Raw genomic sequence first — 19882 nt, 5'->3', positions numbered from 1 at the left:
TTTTTGTATGGACATACTCGGATTTGGCATTAAGGTAACGATACCTACCCATACAACAATGACTATGCTAAATTCGATGTGAATGTTGAATGTTGACCCATCCACATCCGTCACTTTTGGATGCCACATGTTGATGTGAATTTCAACCCTGTGTCGAGCTAATTGTTGATGTAATTGTCAACGGATGTTGATCTGCATTCATGTTGAAAATTGGCTCAACACAGGGTTGAAATTCACATCAACATGGGGCATCCAAAATTGACAGATGTGGATGGATCAACATTCACATCAACATTTATGTCGACCTGGTGCTTTGTAAAGTTATAAAATTTGAGTTTAAAAATTCTAAATTTTTTTCCCAAAAATGATTTCCTATGATGTGGCTATTGCTCTTGCTGAAAACAGCATCAATGCAAAGTCCACTCCCAAAGAAGTACAGACAAAAAGTCTGTATAATCAAAAAGTTGAACAGAAATTCCTTATATCAAAGATGGTGCAATACTTTATCTAAGAGTACTAAACTAATCCATTTTCATGTCGACATGTCGATGTTAACGTTGATGTGAAATTCAACATCAAAATACATGCACAGAAACAACATCATATCATCTTACAACTCCAAACTGTGAAAAAGTGAATAATTTCATCAATTCCCTAAAAAATTTGTTTTCCTCATTGAACAAGATCATATTTTTGAATGTTAACTAAACTTTTAAACACTAAAACAGAAATTTTAATTCTGAAAAATTGGTCGACATAGTCGTAAATGTAAATGTCGAGCATTGAATTTTACATCTACATGTCGATCTGGCATGTCAAGGTATCAGAAATAATGAGAAAATTTCGAAAATTTTCATTCACCTGGCTTTTATACGGACAGAAGATTCTTACTAAATAATTAATTGATCGCTTTTCCATCATTATGTTGGAAAGAAACATAGTCGATGTAAATGTCGATGTTGACAATTGTTGTGCGGGTATGGCTTCCCTATTTTCCCCTTAATTTCCCAACTGTTTCCAACTCACACAAATTTCCCCAAAAATTCAAAAATTTTCGCATGAATTTTTCTATCTGGTGGTGGGGGGGGGTGAGACACCCTCCACTCTTGTTTGGCATGCCTCTGAATAAATTGATTATTCATAAGAAAATAAATCAAAAGGTTCCAAATTTGAGGAAAAATTAAAGCACTGTAAAGAGTAACAAGAGATTCGATACGTTGCTCCTGAGGTACGACGTTATTAAGGTCTATTGAGCGTGAATTCATCACGATGCGCCGAATAATTACGTAATTTTGTAATTCAATTTCAATTCCGCCATGTTTTACGTAGACTCCGGCGAGGGTACGTATTTGCGCTCGAACGTACATATAATAAAAACCCAACTGTCAAGATGTCAGTTGGCGTTTGTAAATGAGCGCCTTTCGCAATTGAAATTCCGTTAAAGATTTGTACGAATGAAACATTTCGTCGGCGAATGATAATGAAAAAAAAGAAAGAAGAAAAAAACGGACCCAGAAAGACAGAGATAGCATAGCACCTAAAAACACGACATAAAAAAAAGAGAACCAAGATTAGAGAAAAAACCTCCTACTAAATAAAGAAGTAAACTCGTTACATCTAGGATAATATTAAGCTCGGTGAATTATTTCAAGACGAATTCCAGCGACCGCGCCCACCGTCCTCGCTAAACAAACAAAAAAAAAAGATACACGGAAGAAGAGAAGCACGAGAGTGATATCGAGCAAAAGTTTTCATTGCTATTTTCTGCGGCTCTTTATGTAATTTTAGTAAATCCCAGCGGAGTGCTGATGTACGAGGAGTATCTCTATCGGTAAATCCGTCACCAATGTCTCTCTCATTGTATTTCTCTCATCGTCCGTTTGATACGTCGGTTTACTCGGTCGGCGAGCTGTTACGAGAATGTGGCAGTAGAAATAGCAACAGACCAACGATAAAAGGGCGACATTTGCAAATGGATTTTCACGTTGAGCCGATTATGAGAAACTGGTCGAAATTCAACCGAATGTCATTCTTATATTGACGCGTGGGTTACCGCGGTCGCTGCCTTTTTACTATATAATCGTACAAACACACGTATTAACTAGAGAGATGGCCAAATTATTCGATGGATTCTCATTCATAAAATTATACAACGCTGTTGGGGTGTTTTGGAATGTACAGGGTGTCTCACAAATATCTACTCTTTAAAAATGTTTGAAATTTTTAAAAAATCCGATTCACTAGGGGGGGAATATTTTCCTCTTGTCCCAGACTAGTTCGTATTGGGAGAGTTTAGATAGTACCATGCTCACCATATACATATTCTCAGTTCTTCTTCAAATAAAAATATATCTTAACGCCTTTCAATGCGATTTTACGTATTAAAGATACCTATACCATACCGAGTTGAGATACGTATAAAACAATTACAAGATTGGGTACCTATTCTATAATGTCATGCGAGCTATGGAACGTCTCGTTTTAGTTGAAAGCACCGTCCAAAACGCGATGCTAGTGAGGTAGGTATTAAATTCATTCAAGGAAATCGTTCATGAACGAATTGATTAATTTTTTGAAAGAACCATTCGCGAACGAATTGGTCAATTCTTCAAATTATGAATCAATTCGTTCGCAAATGATTCGCCAAAAATTTTTAAAATCGTTTGTGAATGATTCCCCGAAAATTTAGTAAATGAATCGATTCATTCGCGAACAAGTCACTTATACGAATCAATTCGTTCGCGAATGATTCACCAAAAATTATTCAATTCGTTCGTGAATGATTTGCCAAAAATTAAGTAAATGAATCAATTTGTTTGTGAATGATTCGCCAAAAATTGAGTAAATGAATCAATTCGTTCGCGAATGATTCGCCAAAAATTATTCAGTTCGTTCGCAAACGAGCCTTTTTTACGAATCAATTAGTTGGCGAATGATTAACCAAGATTTATTCAATTCGTTCGTAAATAATTCGCCAAACGTTCGTGAACTAGCCACTTATACAAATCGATTCGTTCACGAACGAGCCACTTGCACAAATCGATTTGTTCGCGAATGATTCATCAGAAATTATTCAATTCGTTCGCGAACGAGCCACTTGTACAAAGCGATTTGTTAGCGATTGATTCACCAAAAATTATTCAATTCGTTCGTGAATGATTCGCCGAAAATTAGGTAAATGAATTGATTTGTTCGCGAACGAGCCTCTTATACAAAATAATTTGTTCGCGAATGATTCGCCAAATATTATTCAATTCGTTTGTGAAGGATTCACCAAAAATTAAGTAACTAATAAATTGATTCGTTCGCGAATGATTCACCAAAAATTGAGTACCTAAATGGATCAATTCTTTTGTGAACGAGCCACTCATACAAATCATTTCGTTAGTGAAAGATTCACCTAAAATTATTCGATTCCTTTGCAAATGATTCACTAAAAAATTCAATTCGTTCGCGAATGATTCGCCTAGAAATCTATCATTGTTTTCCAGTCACCAATCGGTTGTAAATGATTTGTGTGAGGTCTTTGCCTCAAATCGAATCAAGCTTCGTCTTGTGAAATAAATACTCATGAAAATACACGAATAACGTTTATTTGACGTAGGTACAAATATAATACATACAAGGTAATCACTCATCACACACATGGATATGTAATGAATAAATGAACGACTGTGGCAAGAGGTACAGTGTAATGCCTTGGATTGGTTTGCTGCGTGTGCAGATGCACTTAGCAGCTTGGCAGTTGCCTGCCCAATGACTTGGCAGGTTGGCAGTTGCCTGTCAAGCGATGCCACAGTACTCCCCCTAGCGAGGAAACCGTGATACAAATACAGAAAAAAACATAAGATTTACAAATATGCAAGAAAACTACAGTAAAAATATACACAAGATACATACGCAAAAACTCATTACAAAATTTGAAAAAAGTAGAAGTAGAAGTAAAAAAACAATCGAGTCCCATAAAATAATGAGAAAAATTAATATGGAAAAATGACTAGAATTACACAATGAAATGCATAAAATGAAAAATGAAAGTGATAAAATTATCACATCACATACTTAATATAGTGGGAGTGGCATCACAATAAGTGAAAATTCAAGGCAAGAAAATTTTTGTTTCACTTATTGAGTTTTTCACATACAAAGATTTCAGTTTGAGAGTTTTTTTTTTGGTTAATTTTCACTTAAGTATCAAAGTTTGGATTGATTTTTTTTACAAATTGATACATGAACACCTCGAACATATGTGAGGGCGCATACAGAAAGGGACCTTATGACCAAAAGTAAAATTTCACAATAGGAGGGTTTAAAGTTTTGCGTTATTTCCCTTGTTTTAAGGTACGATTACATATGGCTATTCCAACTTCAAAGGTCCTATACATTATCACACATTCACACACACCCTCCAACGACCTGTACTTGCCAAATTAGGCACTACAAAGTTGATAAAGTGAGCAATTCTGTTGATATTATCAAGAATTTTAGGGTATTAGTTTTGATAAAAATCGTTTGCTGCTGATTGTGGCAGTGTTTTTCAGTTCAACTTGTGTTTTTTATATAGTTTCACATTAAAGTTAGTTATATATTGTTAAAAAATACATTTCGTAAATCGATACCAGTGGCTAGGTGTATGTACCTTGCCGAAAGTCTTCGATTCGAGTTCCGCTATCGGAAAATTTTTTAAATGATTTTTTCCACTCATGTCTTATTAAAGTCACGAGTTTTTGTAAAATTTTCATTTTTTACGCGTTTTTACGTCTTTTTTCAATTTTTTTGCGTCATTTTTCAACTTTTATGAATGATAAATGTATGCATAAAATCGATGAAATAATAAAAATTGGGGCCTATGGAGGGTTCTACTAGATTTTTAAAGAGTCCCTACAAAAATTTGGCGAAGAAATAAAAAATTGATTTTTGGTCATAAGGTCCCTTTCCGTATGCGCCCTCACATATTATGAATTTATGATTCCCTGATCAAGGGGTTGCAGATCGCTTGTTGTGTTCGGGGGTAAAAATTGGAGTGCAACGTTCATCAGCTTAGGTGGGTTATTGTGCACTGCGCAAGTTCCCTTTCACTTATAGAGGCTGAATGAGTCAGTACCTTTCAGTTATGGAGTTATTTTCACTTATAGAGGTAAAACGCAGACAGCATTTCACTTTTGTAGAGGTAAACGCAATAATTTTGAGATAAATCCTAGTTTCAGTTAACGAGGTAGGTAGCCTTTTTTCACTTATTGAGGTTGATTTACATGTAAAATTGGTCCAAAGGCGAAGGGAAGAAGGTTTTTATTTCACTTATTGAGTTTTTTCACATATCGAGGTTTCACTTATTGAGACACCACTGTATTTTAAAAACAAAAACAAGCAATTAAAACAGAAAATGGATACTTACTATTTCGAGTAGATTCCTTGAAATTTGACCTTCCGCTTTGGTATGATCTTTTTTGGAGGTTCAGTTTGTGGCTCTGGAATGATTTTTGGCTCCTGAGCTTCATTTTGGTCTGCTGGAAGTATGTAGACTGATTTCAGGCGATCTAGCGAGACAACTATCATATGTCCATCCGCCTCATCCTCAGCAGTCTTGTCAGTAGGACAAATTACTTCATGAGGTCGGTTGTAGGGTGGCTGTAGTGCTTGACACTGCGTCTCAACTCGAAGGAAAACATGAGAGCAGTCTTTGAGAGTGTTAGGTACATAGATTGTGCCTTCTTTGTGTGTTCACATAATCTCCATCATGCTGTGAATTGCCTGACAAATACCACCGACAACTTCTGGTTCATCCACTGGAATTTCAGACGTGGTGAAAAAATTGCCTGGTAATCTGAGCTCTGTGCCAAACATGAGCTGAGCTGCAGACACTCCTTGGTCGCTGCAGATCGCTGACCATAAGCCAAGGAGGATCATGGGTAATGCATCAAACTGGTTTGCTGCGCATGCAGATGCGCTTTGCCAAATATCGAGATATGTGACGCGGCACGACAAAATCGACCTTCGAACTGAAAATAAGTTTTTGAGTTATGGGGGGTTAAAGTTTTCAGTCCAGTTCTGCTCGTTTAGCGGAAGCGCTTGCGTTCTTATCAGGTTCTCCAGCTAAACTGAGCTAAACATAGTCTTGAATAACGTTTCTTGCCTGTTTTGTGTGAATATCACTGGGTAAAATGGTTATTTACATTGATACAGGGGGCTCAGTCATGATTTCACTCATTTTTTCAATTTTTTTACAATTTTTTCATTATTTCAATTTTGAAATCGATCTGGAGGCGAAACAAAGCGTTCTACGAGAAAATACATGGAGTAAAGTTGTAGAGAATTAAATTTCCAAAAACCTATAAGAGGTTTATTTTTCTCCAAAATGCATAGTTTTTCTGTTTTTCTCAAAAAACAAAAACCTCATAATGATTACCATAAAATTTCTGTTTTTTGAGAATAACGGAAAAACTATGCATTTTGGAGAAAAATAAACCTCTTATAGGTTTTTGGAAATTTAATTCTCTACAACTTTGCTCGCTGTATTTTTCTCGTAGAACGCTTTGTTTCGCCTCCAGGTCGATTTAAAAGTTGAAATAATGAAAAAATCAAAAAAAAAATCAAAAAAATCAAAAAAATGAGCACACTTTTGACTGGATTACCATGTATATGGAGCTATGCAAATCATAGGGACTTCTGGGTGGTTTTAAATGATTTTTGAATGTCCGAGTACCAAAAATCCGTCAAAAAGTGAAAAATAATTTTTTAGGTCCGAAGGTCGATTTTGTCGTGTCGCGTCACATATGAAGTTGGGCACCTGAAAATTTGGTTTTGGGGGCTTTAGACTATGCTCTTTCAAAGAATCACGGTCCCCCTTCAAATCGGAGGTGGACACCTCAAGAGGTTCCCTTGTAAGTAGGGACTTGATTGAGGCATTAGAACTAGAAAGTTCACAATTTTAAAAATTTTTCGTAATACTTAACTTTTTTCATATTTTTTTGTAAAATGGGGTAACAACGGGGGGGGGGGTCGGAGAAAATGAAAAAAAATTTCCTCACTACCGATACAATATAAATAAGGACACCCTCTAATATACGGAGGTATGAAGTAGACTACCCTAAAAACAATAACAGCACGATATATTTATCTACTCGAAGTTGAACCGTGAACTTCGTTTTACATAAATCATCATTCTAGTCGGTGTAAAGGCGCTATTCTAAGTAGTGAAACCAGCTAGGTAGGGTTAAGGGGTAGATGGGTAGGTATAATATAATGTAGCATTGTGTACAATACCTTTCTATGTAGGATGAGGACGAAGTATAGCGCCTGGCGCATAAGATACACAATAATTTCATACTGTTATCTCGTGTCTGGTTTAAATTATTCGTCTAACGTAAATTAATTGGTAGGAAGGTATTCGTTTCACTCTATGTTGTCATATTTTCTTAAAGCACTCGTCAGCATACACGCAAACACAACATTCGACTAAGAAGAGATAATTTCACGCCGACGAATTAATTATGAAAACATAATTGAATCGCGTTTCAATTATTTAAAACTCAATTTCAAAGCAACAACGTATATATATGGTGAATGGAAATCGCGAGTTCTTGCTTGTTTTCAGAGATATGTATAGCTTGTATTTTTGGTGTACTATCGCATCGTTGTAGGGATAATACGCGTACCGTACGCTTTTCTGCATCGTAAGTAAAAGACTTCTAGACGAGGATTCGGCGAGAATCTTATTCATTTTGAAAACAAACCAAGAAACAGCATTACCAGCACAAAAACAAGAAAATGGATTCAATTTATACGGGCAGATGAAAAATGAACCATTCTGTTGTATGCTAATGGTGATTCGAAAAACATTGCAATTCATTTTCGTTTGGGTTAATTTATGCAAAGTAACTACTCATGCATTGTGTTAATTATTAATTCATATTTGGAGTAGATCTAAGAAATATTAGGCATTCGAGCTTGATTAAATAAATACAGTTAGTCCGGCATATGACAATAAGAGTAATTGCACCCCCCCCCGCCGATCCTCCGGGACAACATTTTTCTTAAAGGGGACATTCTAAGGAACGTTTTAAAGCAAACTTGCCAATAAAAAAGTTGGCCTTACTTACAAAATGGCGGCCATTTTGATTGACAGGTCAGCCGAAATCGCAGATTTTGCGGTTTAATATAGGACTTGCACGAACTTTTTCAAACTTTACAAAGGTAGATCGAAAGATCATGCAGAAATTCATCACCTGTCGAAATTTCAAGTGCTAAAGTGCGTTTTTCGATTTTTGGTGAATTTTTGAAAATCGAATTTAGGCCAAAAATGAGGGAAAAAATAAAAATTTTACCAAATTGACCAAGAAAGCTGAAATTTGGGATATACCCTATTTTCGACATGCCAAATCGATTGGAAACGGTTTCAACCCGTTTTGAGCAGTTCTGGAGCCTCCAGCAGATTTTTGAAACTCGAAATTCCCACAAAATTCCATCAAATTGGAGTTGTAAAGCTTAAATTTATTCTAAAAACCAATTTCAATACCCTACGAAGTACTGCAGGTGAATTTCAAGTCGTTTTGGATCCTCCAGCGACTTTTTGAAAATTCCTGAAGCCTCCAGCAGATTTTTGAAACTTTAAATTTTCACAAAATTTCATCAAATGGAGATGGAAAGCTGAAATTTACTCTACACTCCAATTTTAACACCCACTGAAGACAACTTCAGGTGGGCACAAGTAATTTTAGGGCCTCCAGCGACTTTTTTTGAAAATTACTGGAGCCTCCAGCAGATTTTTGAAACTTTAAATTTTCACAAAATTTCATCAAATGGAGATGGAAATCTGAAATTTACTCTACACTCCAATTTTAACACCCTCTGAAGACGACTGACTTCAGGTGGGTTCAAGTCATTTTAGGGCCTCCAGCGACTTTTTTGAAAATTACTGGAGCCTCCAGCAGATTTTTGAAACTTTAAATTTTCACAAAATTTCATCAAACTAAGATGGAGAGTCGAAATTCATTCTGCAAACTAATTTCAATACGCTACGAAGTTGACTGCTGGTGAATTTAAAGTCGTTTTGGAGCCTCCAGCAATTTTTTGAAAGGTTGTATGACGTTTTTTTGGAAAATTGAAATTTCCTAAAAGTAGCTGGAAGCTTCAAAACCATTTGAAACCACCATGTAGTCTGCGAAGTAAACTTCAGCTCGCCAACTCCATTTGATAAATTAATGTTGAGAAATTTCAAGTTTCAAAAATCTACTGGAGGCTCCAGTAATTTTCAAAAAAGTCGCTGGAGGCCCTAAAATGACTTGAACCCACCTGAAGTCAGTCGTCTTCAGAGGGTGTTAAAATTGGAGTGTAGAGTAAATTTCAGATTTCCATCACCATTTGATGAAATTTTGTGAAAATTTAAAGTTTCAAAAGTCTGCTGGAGGCTTTAGGAATTTTCAAAAAGTCGCTGGAGGATCCAAAACGACTAGAAATTCACCTGCAGTACTTCGTAGGGTATTGAAATTAGTTTTTAGAATAAATTTTAGCTTTACAACTCCAATTTGATGGAATTTTGTGGGAATTTCGAGTTTCAAAAATCTGCTGGAGGCTCCAGAACTGCTCAAAACGGGTTGAAACCGTTTCCAATCGATTTGGCATGTCGAAAATAGGGTATATCCCAAATTTCAGCTTTCTTGGTCAATTTGGTAAAATTTTGATTTTTTCCCACATTTCTGGCCTAAATTCGATTTTCAAAAATTCACCAAAAATCGAAAAACGCACTTTAGCACTTGAAATTTTGACAGGTGATGAATTTTTGCACGATCTTTCGATCTAACTTTGTAATGTTTGAAAAAGTTCGTGCAAGTCCTATGTTAAACCGCAAAATCTGCGATTTCGGCTGACCTGTCAATCAAAATGGCCGCCATTTTGTAAGTAAAGCCAACTTTTTTATTGGCAAGTTTGCTTTAAAATGTTCCTTAGAATGTCCCCTTTAAGAAAAATGTTGTCCCGGAGGATCGGCGGGGGGGGGTGCAATTACTCCTATTGTCATATGCCGGACTAAGTGTAAATCGTGTATTTTCAGAATTCAGAGCTCACATTGCTGACATTGCAGCAATAGCAGGTGAATTTTTTCGTAAAAAATTCTCTTAAAAACTTTAATAAATATGTACATCTTACCTATTTTGACGTGAACCAGCCCAAAAAATAGATACAGTAATCCAGACGATGACGATTTCATTCGTTTATAATATGTTTTTTCCTCTTTCTGTTACGCAGGGTACTCGATGGAGACGTATTTCGAAATCAGCAGACCGATCGGAGTCGAAATACGGTTCGAGGATATATTGAAAAGAACGAATTCGTCGTTTGTTCTGACATTAAGACTGCCATCGTCGTTGAATCATTTTCCGGTTCAAGTAAGTTATTTTCAATTTAACGTGTAGAATTAGGTAGCCGTACGTACGTTCGACGAGTATTTCTGCGAATACAAGTAGACACAGCAGTCAGCTTTCAGGGGTGTCCAAAAAAAAAAAACCGAAATGTATAAGCTTAATGTGTGAGCTTGGGGCAGGAGTTGGAGAGATGAGTTATCTGTTGCGCGTGTGTTCTTTTGGCTCGGCGAACAAGGAGGCGGCGGTGTGTTTTGTGTAAAAAGCTGGAGCTGAGGAAGCGGGGAGAGGGGAGTAGGGTGCTTTGTAGATTGTTTTTTTGTTTTTGTTCGTGTACATTATTAATTCGCCTGTACTTAAAAAGTTGCGGGGCAAAAAGTTATATAATAATTTAGGTTTATTAAAGTTGGCATTATTTCAGCCGCAGGGTAGGTGCTTGGCAAAGCGTGCTGTGCGAAGGCGGGCACGCTCAAGCTCGAGCTCGGCTCGCCGCAGAAGCTAATTAATTCGTTGATTTGGTTCGGAAGTATAACGCCAGCGTCATAAAAAGAGTGAAGAAGCGTATTTCCTCACCTCCTCGAGTCCTCGTCCTCGTCGTCGTCGTCGGTCGAGTATAATAAAACAAACCGCCTTATAGTAAAGTTTTCCATATAATATAACGTGTTTTGGAAAAATTTTCCACCGTTCTAAAAGTCACAAGATTGTGCGGAGAAGGAGTGATAATTCCGGCGACGATGGAGGCCTGCCGAGGTGTAAGAATATTCTAATTGTTGATAAAACGAGAATGACGACGACGATGAAGACAACGAACGCTTCGAGATGACGAGGAACGTACGACGATGTTAAGATTTAAAAGACGTTATGAGAAAAGTTTTTCATCATCAACCATCAACACACATATAGTGCTATAAACAAGAATAAGAAGAAGGCCTCTGCGAAGAGTGTGAAAGTGTAAACTTGACGTTGCTTGTACGAGTATTATGCTTATTTTGGAGGGCAGCTCGGATGCCAACGACGATGCTGGTGGCGAGAAATCGAAATAAATATCGCGAGACGTTTGGTGTGCGCTCCCAAGTTGAGCGAGATTCGCTAAATTACGCGTTGAATTATTAGCGAGGCGTGACAAAACGGATAAGAGCTTTTTGCGAATAGAACGTCGAGTCGACTTTGTGTACGTATAAATGCATTTAATGGCACGTATCATTTTTTAGTTAGTGGATTCTGGGTGAGAAGTTCGCTTCGAGGGATGTCAAATTTTGAGGTGAATATCGATAGTTAGGTATTATTTATATTGAAATGTCATTTTTGCAGAGACCTGTGGCATTTTATTTTTATTTTTTTGTAAAGAAATGCAAAAAAAAGTTGAGAGAGAGAGAAATGCTTATTTTTCTCCTTGTTCTTGGTTTGCAGAGTACATGTCGAAATTTCCAAAGAACTGTTCATGTCAACCTCTGTGATGAAAGTGAAAAATTTCAAGATTGAAAAAAAAATGTAAAAATCGTCAAAAAAATGTAAAAATCGTCAAAAAAATTGGTAAACTAAAAAATTTGCACTCATTGCTCTCAAATCATATACATATAATACTTATTAGTCCGGCATGTGACAATGGGAGTAATTGCACCCCCCAGCCGATTCTCCGGGACAACTTTTTTCTTAAAGGAGACATCCTAAGGAACATTTTAAAGCAAATTTGCCCAAAAAAAAGTCGGCCTTACTTACAAAATGGCGGCCATTTTGATTGACAGGTCAGCCGAAATCGCAGATTTTGCGTTCCAACATGGGACTTGCACGAAATTTTTGAAACCTTACAAAGGTAGATCGAAAGATCATGCAAAAATTTATCACCTGTCAAAATTTCAAGTGCTAAAGTGCGTTTTTCGATTTTTGGCGAATTTTTGAAAATCCAATTTAGGCCAAAAATGAAGGATAAAATCAAAATTTCACCAAATTGACCAAGAAAGCTGAAATTTGAGATATACCCTATTTTTGACATGCCAAATCGATTGGAACCGGTTTCAACCCGTTTTGAGCAGTTCTGGAGCCTCCAGCAGATTTTTAAAACTCGAAATTCTCGCAAAATTCCATCAAATTGGAGTTGTTAAGCTGAAATCTATTCTAAAAACTAATTTCAATACGTTACGAAGTACTGCAGCTGAATTTCAAGTCATTTTAGAGCCTCCAGCGACTTTTTTGAAAATTACTCGATCCTCCAGAAGATTTTTGAAACTCGAAATACTCACAAAATATCATTAAACGGAGTTGGAAAGCCGACATTAATTCTGCAAACTGATTTCAATACGCTACGAAGTTGACTGCTTGCTGATGGATTTCAAGTCCTTTTGGAGCTTCCAGCGACTTTTTGAAAATTCCTGAAGCCACCAGCAGATTTTGGAAAAAATAGATTTTTACAAAATTTCATCAAATGGAGATGGAAAGCTGAAATTTACTCTACACTGACTTTTGAAACTTGAAATGCCTGCAACATTAATGTATCAAATGAAGTTGGCAAGTTGAAATTTACTTCGCAGACCACATGGTTGTTTCAAATGGTTTTGAAGCTTCCAGTTACTTTTAGAAAATTTCACTTTTCCAAAAAAACGCCATACAAACTTTCAAAAAGTCGCTAGAGGCTCCAAAACGACTTGAAATCCACCAGCAGTCAACTTCGTAGCGTATTGAAATTAGTTTGCAGAATGAATTTCGGGCTTTCCAACTCCATTTAATGATATTTTGTGGGAATTTCGAGTTTTAAAAATCTGCTGGAGGCTCCAGTAATTTTCAAAAAAGTCGCTGGAGGCTCTAAAATGACTTGAAATTTACCTGCAGTACTTCGTAGCGTATTGAAATTGGTTTTTAGAATAGATTTCAGCTTAACAACTCCAATTTGATGAAATTTTGTGGGAATTCCGAGTTTCAAAAATCTGCTGGAGGCTCCAGAACTGCTCAAAACGGGTTGAAACCGTTTCCAATCGATTTGGCATGTCGAAAATAGGGCATATCCCAAATTTCAGCTTTCTTGGTCAATTCGGTAAAATTTTGATTTTTTCCCTCATTTTTGACCTAAATTGGATTTTCAAAAATTCGCCAAAAATCGAAAAACGCACTTTAGCACTTGAAATTTCGACAGGTGATCAATTTTTGCATGATCTTTCGATCTACTTTTGTAAGGTTTGAAAAATTCCGTGAAAGTCTTATGTTCCTTAGGATGTCCCTTTTAAGAAAAAAGTTGTCCCGGAGGATCGTCGGGGGGGGGGGTGCAATTACTCCTATTGTCATATGCCGGACTATAAGTACATCTCAAAATTTAGAAAGAACTGTTTATCTCAACATCAGTGATGAAAATTTTGAAATTTTGCCAAGAGTGCGAAATTTCAAGATTGAAAAAAGATTGTAAAATTTGTCAAAATAATTGGTGAACAACTAAAAAATTTGCACTCACTGAAGAACCTGTAGTATGGTCAGTCAGGATTCCCAAGAACTTCCTCAAATTTATTTTTTCGAATGAAAAATTCCCGAATTGCCATTTTTTAGAATGACTGATTTTTCGAATCCACTCTCTCCGAATTCCATTATCCTGAATGCACATCAGTTTTTTGTCAACGTTACTGAAAATACTTACCATGTTTTTTGTTTTTTTTTAAACTTTCCAAAAAGTCTTGTTTTTTGACAAAATTGCGAAAAAAATCTGTTTGTTGCCAGAAATTATTAAAATCACTGGTTCTTAAATTGCCAAAAAGACTAATTTGTTTCACAAAATCGTGAGGAAATGAATTACTTGGAAAATTAACAAAAAATATCATTTCTAGCATCGATGATGTACGTAGCAATATGATCAACTCTGTGTTTAGTGAAGTCAATGAATAATGCCCTCAAAATCCCCCCCTCCTCCCCACAGAATCTTTCCTCCCACTGTTTTTTTCTCAGGTTCAGATTCTTGAAAGTTGAATGCGAGTTGTACAATTGTGTTTTTTTTTAAATTTTTAAATTCATTTTTGCAAAAATAAGTCAATCTGACGAGAAACGAGGATTTTTTGAGGGGGAGGGGCGTGTTTCGACTGAAAATGTTCCGACCAGTAGAAGAAAAAAAGTATCTATTTTTCTGAATAAAAGATGAAAAGATGAAGTGACAATTTTGCCAAATTGATACATAATTCTCACATCAAGTTAGGTTCATTACATAATTGTTGTTTTCATTTATGGGAGTTTCAAACCGTTTTTTTTTTTTTTTTTTTAGTTCAGAGATGAAAATTAAGCCATGCGAAGCAAGGGCAAAACCTTTCAAAAATTCTGATTTCCGGAAGTAGAAGCAATGTTTGAAAAAATTTGTTTATTTCTCCGATCCAAAATTTTAGAATTTGAATGTTGGGTTTTTAAAAATTTTTGAAAATGAAAAGTAAACAGACGCGAGTGAAGCTAAGTTGTTGAGACAGAGCTCGTAGTCAATTTTTCCCTCCAAAAAAGTAATTTTGTAACCGAAAAAACTCGAAAAAGTAACCAAAAAGTAATTGAAAAGTAGCCAAAAAAGTGACAAAATGCGAGCAAAACATTTTAATACAGAAAAAAAATCATTCAAAAAACAGAAAATTACGAATTGAAATGTATATTTCATTTTGATAAGTTGAACTATTTTGGAATTTTTTAATGAAAAATCGAGACTCTGAAAATTTTTGGCAGCAAAGGATTTTGGCAATTTCTGACAAAGTACGCAATTATTGGAATAAAACGAAACTGACCATTAAAAAAAAGAATGGTTTTCTGTCAGATTCTGGCAAAAATGAACATGTTTTTTTTAAAGTAAAAATTTGAAATTTTCTAAAAAAAATCGACTATTTTTAGTTTTGGCAAAAAGCAGGATTTTGACAATTAGCACTCGACAGAAAAAGAACTTTGATAGAATTATTGGAAAAAAGAGATATGTTGGCAATGTCTGACAAATATCAGGGCCGAGCTCTTAAATTATTTCGAAGAAAAAAAATTTCAAAGCAAGAATTTGACAATTTTAGTAAAAATATACAATTTTTAAAAATAAGAAATTAAGTAGGTATGTACATTTTTTTGCGATTTCTTTTCGTAAAGTGAGATTTTTCACTTTGCAACTTATGGCAATTTTACGTAAAAAATCGAGACTTTTTGACTGCGAAAAAGCTAACATTTTCAGCAACAGGGAAGACTTTTGGACAATTCTTGAGAAAAACTAAAACTTTTTAAAAATTTTTGCAAATATATAATACCTCATTGACAATTTTGACAATTTTCAGCGAAAAGCAAGAATGACTATTTTTTTAAGAAAAGTACGAATTTTTGGTAATATTGACCAAAAAAATTGTACTTTTTCGCAATCATTGTTGAAAGTTGCAAATTTGTTTGGTCATTGACATTTTTTTTATGCAAAGCGGAATTTGTTGGTAATTTTTAGGAAGAGGAATGGATATTTTTTGATTTTATTTTGTTTGCAAAAACGTGACAAAGTGTGTTTTTTGGGTTAATATTTCTTAAAATTTTGAATAGGTAATATGTTTAAAAAATCAATTTGGAAAAAAAGGATCCCCAAACTGGGCAAGGGAAAAGCTTTCGAAAATTTGTTAGATGAGAGATAAAAAACGATGTTTTTTCATGATGAGTCTACCTATCTTTTGACCCCACAATTCTATAATTTGAATATTTGGTAATTGAAAATGTCTGCCCCGAACTGGGAGTGGGCTATCTCTTTCTATTGAGAGTAAATATTTCGAAAGTAGGTGCGAAATTTCGAACTGACATAAAAAACAATAATTTTGGAACAAAAACGTTCATACTCGGGCAACAGGGCAACATTGATTTGTTTCGCCTTCAAATTTTCAATACACGCAACCCATGGTGAGTATTTCAAACATGTTGATAAAATTGCAGAACGAGTTCGCCGTAAATACGCGAGTTCATTTTCTCCGATACTCGACATTCTGTGGAAATTAGTATTCAGACTTGACTCATTTAATGCAAATACCATTGGTAATTTTCCTTCGATGGTTTTGTAAAATAATCACAGTGATTCTTATCCAAATCCTTGGTGAGGTGATGGAGGGATAAGACCGGGATTTGTGATTTTTTTTTTTGCGAATTTGCAGGGAACTTTCGAGGTTCGTATCTTGAGACTGATTGAACTTGGAGCAAATCTGTTTGCAAGGTTTGAAACAGACTAAATAGCAGGTTCAGAATAGATCATCGAAATTTGAGGGAAAAAATTAAAATATGTGGAACTTTCAGAGTGATAGCTCAACTTATATTATTACAAATTCGAAATTTCGTTGTAAATAAAATTAAGATTAGGGCTTTTTTGGAGAGAGCTCGAGATGTTTCTCATAATCACGTGTAACGTAAATATACGTACATTAAAACAGAACTGTGCAATAATGTTAACGTCACTCGAAGGATGATTATAATATTATGTTCATGTTTTTGTTCGTAATGAAATTTGAAGTACATACCTACATATTCCAGACTTACGTACTCATAATATGTAGCTGCCCTGTCAGTATTTCTACCCATACCATGAAGGTGCTTCGTACATACGTGTAATTGCGTCATCGTCATCGTCATTTCAGCACTTTTACGAAACCTACCTATATACAACATACCCACACCCCATATTATGTCACTTAGAAGTACATATATTGCAGAGTATTAGACTTGAAATAAACAACGAGTCAGCATAGAACGTAGGTAGATTGGTAGTTAGGTGCTTGTCGAGCTATGGTAGATAGAATTCGATGCGAAGTTCTTCACACGTCAACTCGTATATGTAGTGCTCGTCTTCGCACACATAGGTAGGTGTACAAGACATGTCGTGTATGTAATTTTCGCTGACTCGTTTAAAAATTAATTTTCTTCCAAGTCGGGTCTAGTTAAAGCGCGCGAATAATACTCTGCCAGTAGGTATTAAGTATACAATTACACGCAGCGATGATGAGGATAATGGTTCTACACACGAAATCCCAACAAACAGCTCACACCCCTTTATCGCGCCTTGACAGTATATCTGTAAATACTACTCGTACTATAACTCGGGAGCAATGAAGTGTTAACTCGCTGACGTGAACGTGGAGTATTCCGCGTGTACGAGTCAAAAGGTTGAGCTATAAATTAAACCGCTATAGCGCCTCGCCGGTCTTGATAAATGGCTCGTATGTATAGTTGTATACCTCTATCTACTTGTATAGGTGTACTTCTTCCGTATAATCGTATAGGTATGTAGTACTTACTCTTACAAAACGTCGACACCGACGATTTTGTCATCCTTCTTTGATACCCTCGTTAGCGAACGATCGTTTGCCTCGCCTTCGCGATATACATATAGGGAGTCGTGTTTCGCTATTAGGCTACGATTATTGGTCGTGTGGAATCGTTTTGTTAAAACGCGGGTTGTCTTTTGAGAGTGTTATACCGAAGGGGTAGTTTTGAACGGAAGTTAGACGATAAATTGTGAATTGCTTTACTCTGTTCTGAATCCGAAAGTGTTTTTAAAACGGGGTCATTCCACGTCAATTCGACCAAGAAGTGGTAGGGAGGGGGGTCGATGATTTTTTTGAAATTTTTCCTGTGGAAAGATCTTCCGAAGGGACGACGAATGGCACAAATCGCATCCGTGTAGCTCTTTTGTAAAGGCTTCTAGGAAGAGTGTCAAAGTTTTCAGTGAACTTGAAAAAATTAAAATTTTGAGTGAATTGAAAACACAAACAAATTTTCATTTTTTCGCTATGAGTGTAATTTTTATCCACTTTTTCATGAAATACGTCAGAAAGAGGTCAAAGTAAGACAACTGAATATTTGAACTTTTTTTAATGTTTGGAATTGAGAATTGAATTTTTTAGAATTTTGATTTTTTTTGCGATGAGTTCACTTCATTGAGTGAAAGGGGGGGTTTCAACTTTTTCAACCGATACGTACCTAAAAATAGGGGTCTAATGGATCAACTTCACCAATCAAAACTTTTTTTCATGTTTTAGGTAAAGAGGACTTTTTACGCAGACAGAGCGAAAATCAATGCTTTTTGGACGTTTTGCCAAAAAAAAGCTTTAATTTCTTGGATATTTTGGCCAAAATTACTGTCCTTTGACTATTTCATCAAAAAACTACTACCAGAGAACATTCATATGTATCAAATCATAACAACTTTTCATCAACCAGTCGAAAATTGACACTCTATGGGAATACTACGTATTAATTTTGGCAATTTTGGAAAGAAATATTTTTTGTGAAATTTGGAAATGAACAGGATTTTTTGAAACTTTTGACAACAATGGACATTTTTTGTAAATGCACATTTATTTTTGTTAATTTTGACAAAAATGAACATTTTTTGACAATTTTGACAAAAAAGGACATTTTTTTGACAATTTTGACAAACATGGAACTTTATTCACAATTTTTACAAAGGTAGACATTTTTTGTAAAGAGACATTTTTTCTTCAATTTTGACAAAGATGAACATTTTTTGACAATTTTGACACAAAAGGACATTTTTTTGACAATTTTGGCAAAAATGGACATTTTTTGACAATTTTGACAAAAATGGTCATTTTTTGACAATTTTGACAAAAATGGGCATTTTTTGACAATTTTGACAATTCTTATGACAGTACACATTTTTTGTAAACAGACACAAAAATGAACATTTTTTGACAATTTCGACAGAAATAATGGACATTTTTTTGTTAATTTTGACAAAAATGGACTTTTCTAGACAAATTTTACAAAAGTAGACATTTTTGTAAATAGACATTTTTTTTGTCAATGTTGGCAAAAATGGGAATTTTTCAACAATTTCGACAAAAATGGTCATTTTTTGACAATTTTCCCATTTTTGACACAAATGGGCATTTTTTGACAATTTTGACAAAAATGGCCTTTTTTGATAGGTTTTACAAAAGTTGACATCTTTGTAAATGGACATTTTTTTGACAATTTTGTAATAGTGAGAGTTGGAATAACTGGTATAAAGAAGGAGTATGATATTGACTGTATATGAGAGAAATTCCTATAATTTTGTGTTAGGCTAATTCTTAAGAGGGAAATATTTCTTAGACGCCTGCTTAGCTCAAGATGGAGAGACTTTAGTCAATCAAACTACACTATTCACTTAGAACAATCCTTGGTTACCTTTTAGTTAAATGAAATGATAACACAAGGAGCAATTATGTACAATTATTTTAATCATGAATATATACATAGTTGAGCAAAGCGTACCAAATAATTTACAAGAGTCTAAACGTAAATTATTCTGTATTGCCATGAGATTCGATGGCGACAGCATAAGCGGCCAAGATTATGCCGTGAGATTACGACACACGCGAGCTAGGCTCGGAAGATTGGTTTAGGGGGTGAATTAAAATACGTATAGAAGCGAAGTAAAACAGCTTCTTAGGTAAAATAGATCAATTGATAGATGATTAACACATCGTCATCTACCAATTGATATAATTACGCAAGATATATCATTAACGTAATTAGATAAATTAAGGGTGCACGTAACCCTGAATAAAAGGATACAC

The 19882-nt window shown here is 35.3% G+C and overlaps 1 protein-coding gene across 2 annotated transcripts in view; it reads left to right on the top strand.

Annotated features, from left to right (window-relative positions):
• The window catches only part of Gycalpha99B (guanylate cyclase 1 soluble subunit alpha 2), a 671156-nt gene that overhangs the window by 331247 nt on the left and 320027 nt on the right, over positions 1–19882 (top strand). For both annotated transcript variants that reach the window (XM_065366355.1, XM_065366356.1), the window contains exon 8: positions 10243–10382. In XM_065366355.1, coding sequence (XP_065222427.1) covers positions 10243–10382 — 140 coding nt within the window. The remainder of the gene's footprint in view (positions 1–10242; positions 10383–19882) is intronic.

The sequence above is a fragment of the Planococcus citri genome, chromosome 5 (assembly GCF_950023065.1).
Source record: "Planococcus citri chromosome 5, ihPlaCitr1.1, whole genome shotgun sequence".
Classification (NCBI taxonomy): Eukaryota; Metazoa; Arthropoda; class Insecta; order Hemiptera; family Pseudococcidae; genus Planococcus; species Planococcus citri.
This window is presented reverse-complemented; position numbering and strand designations above follow the sequence as displayed.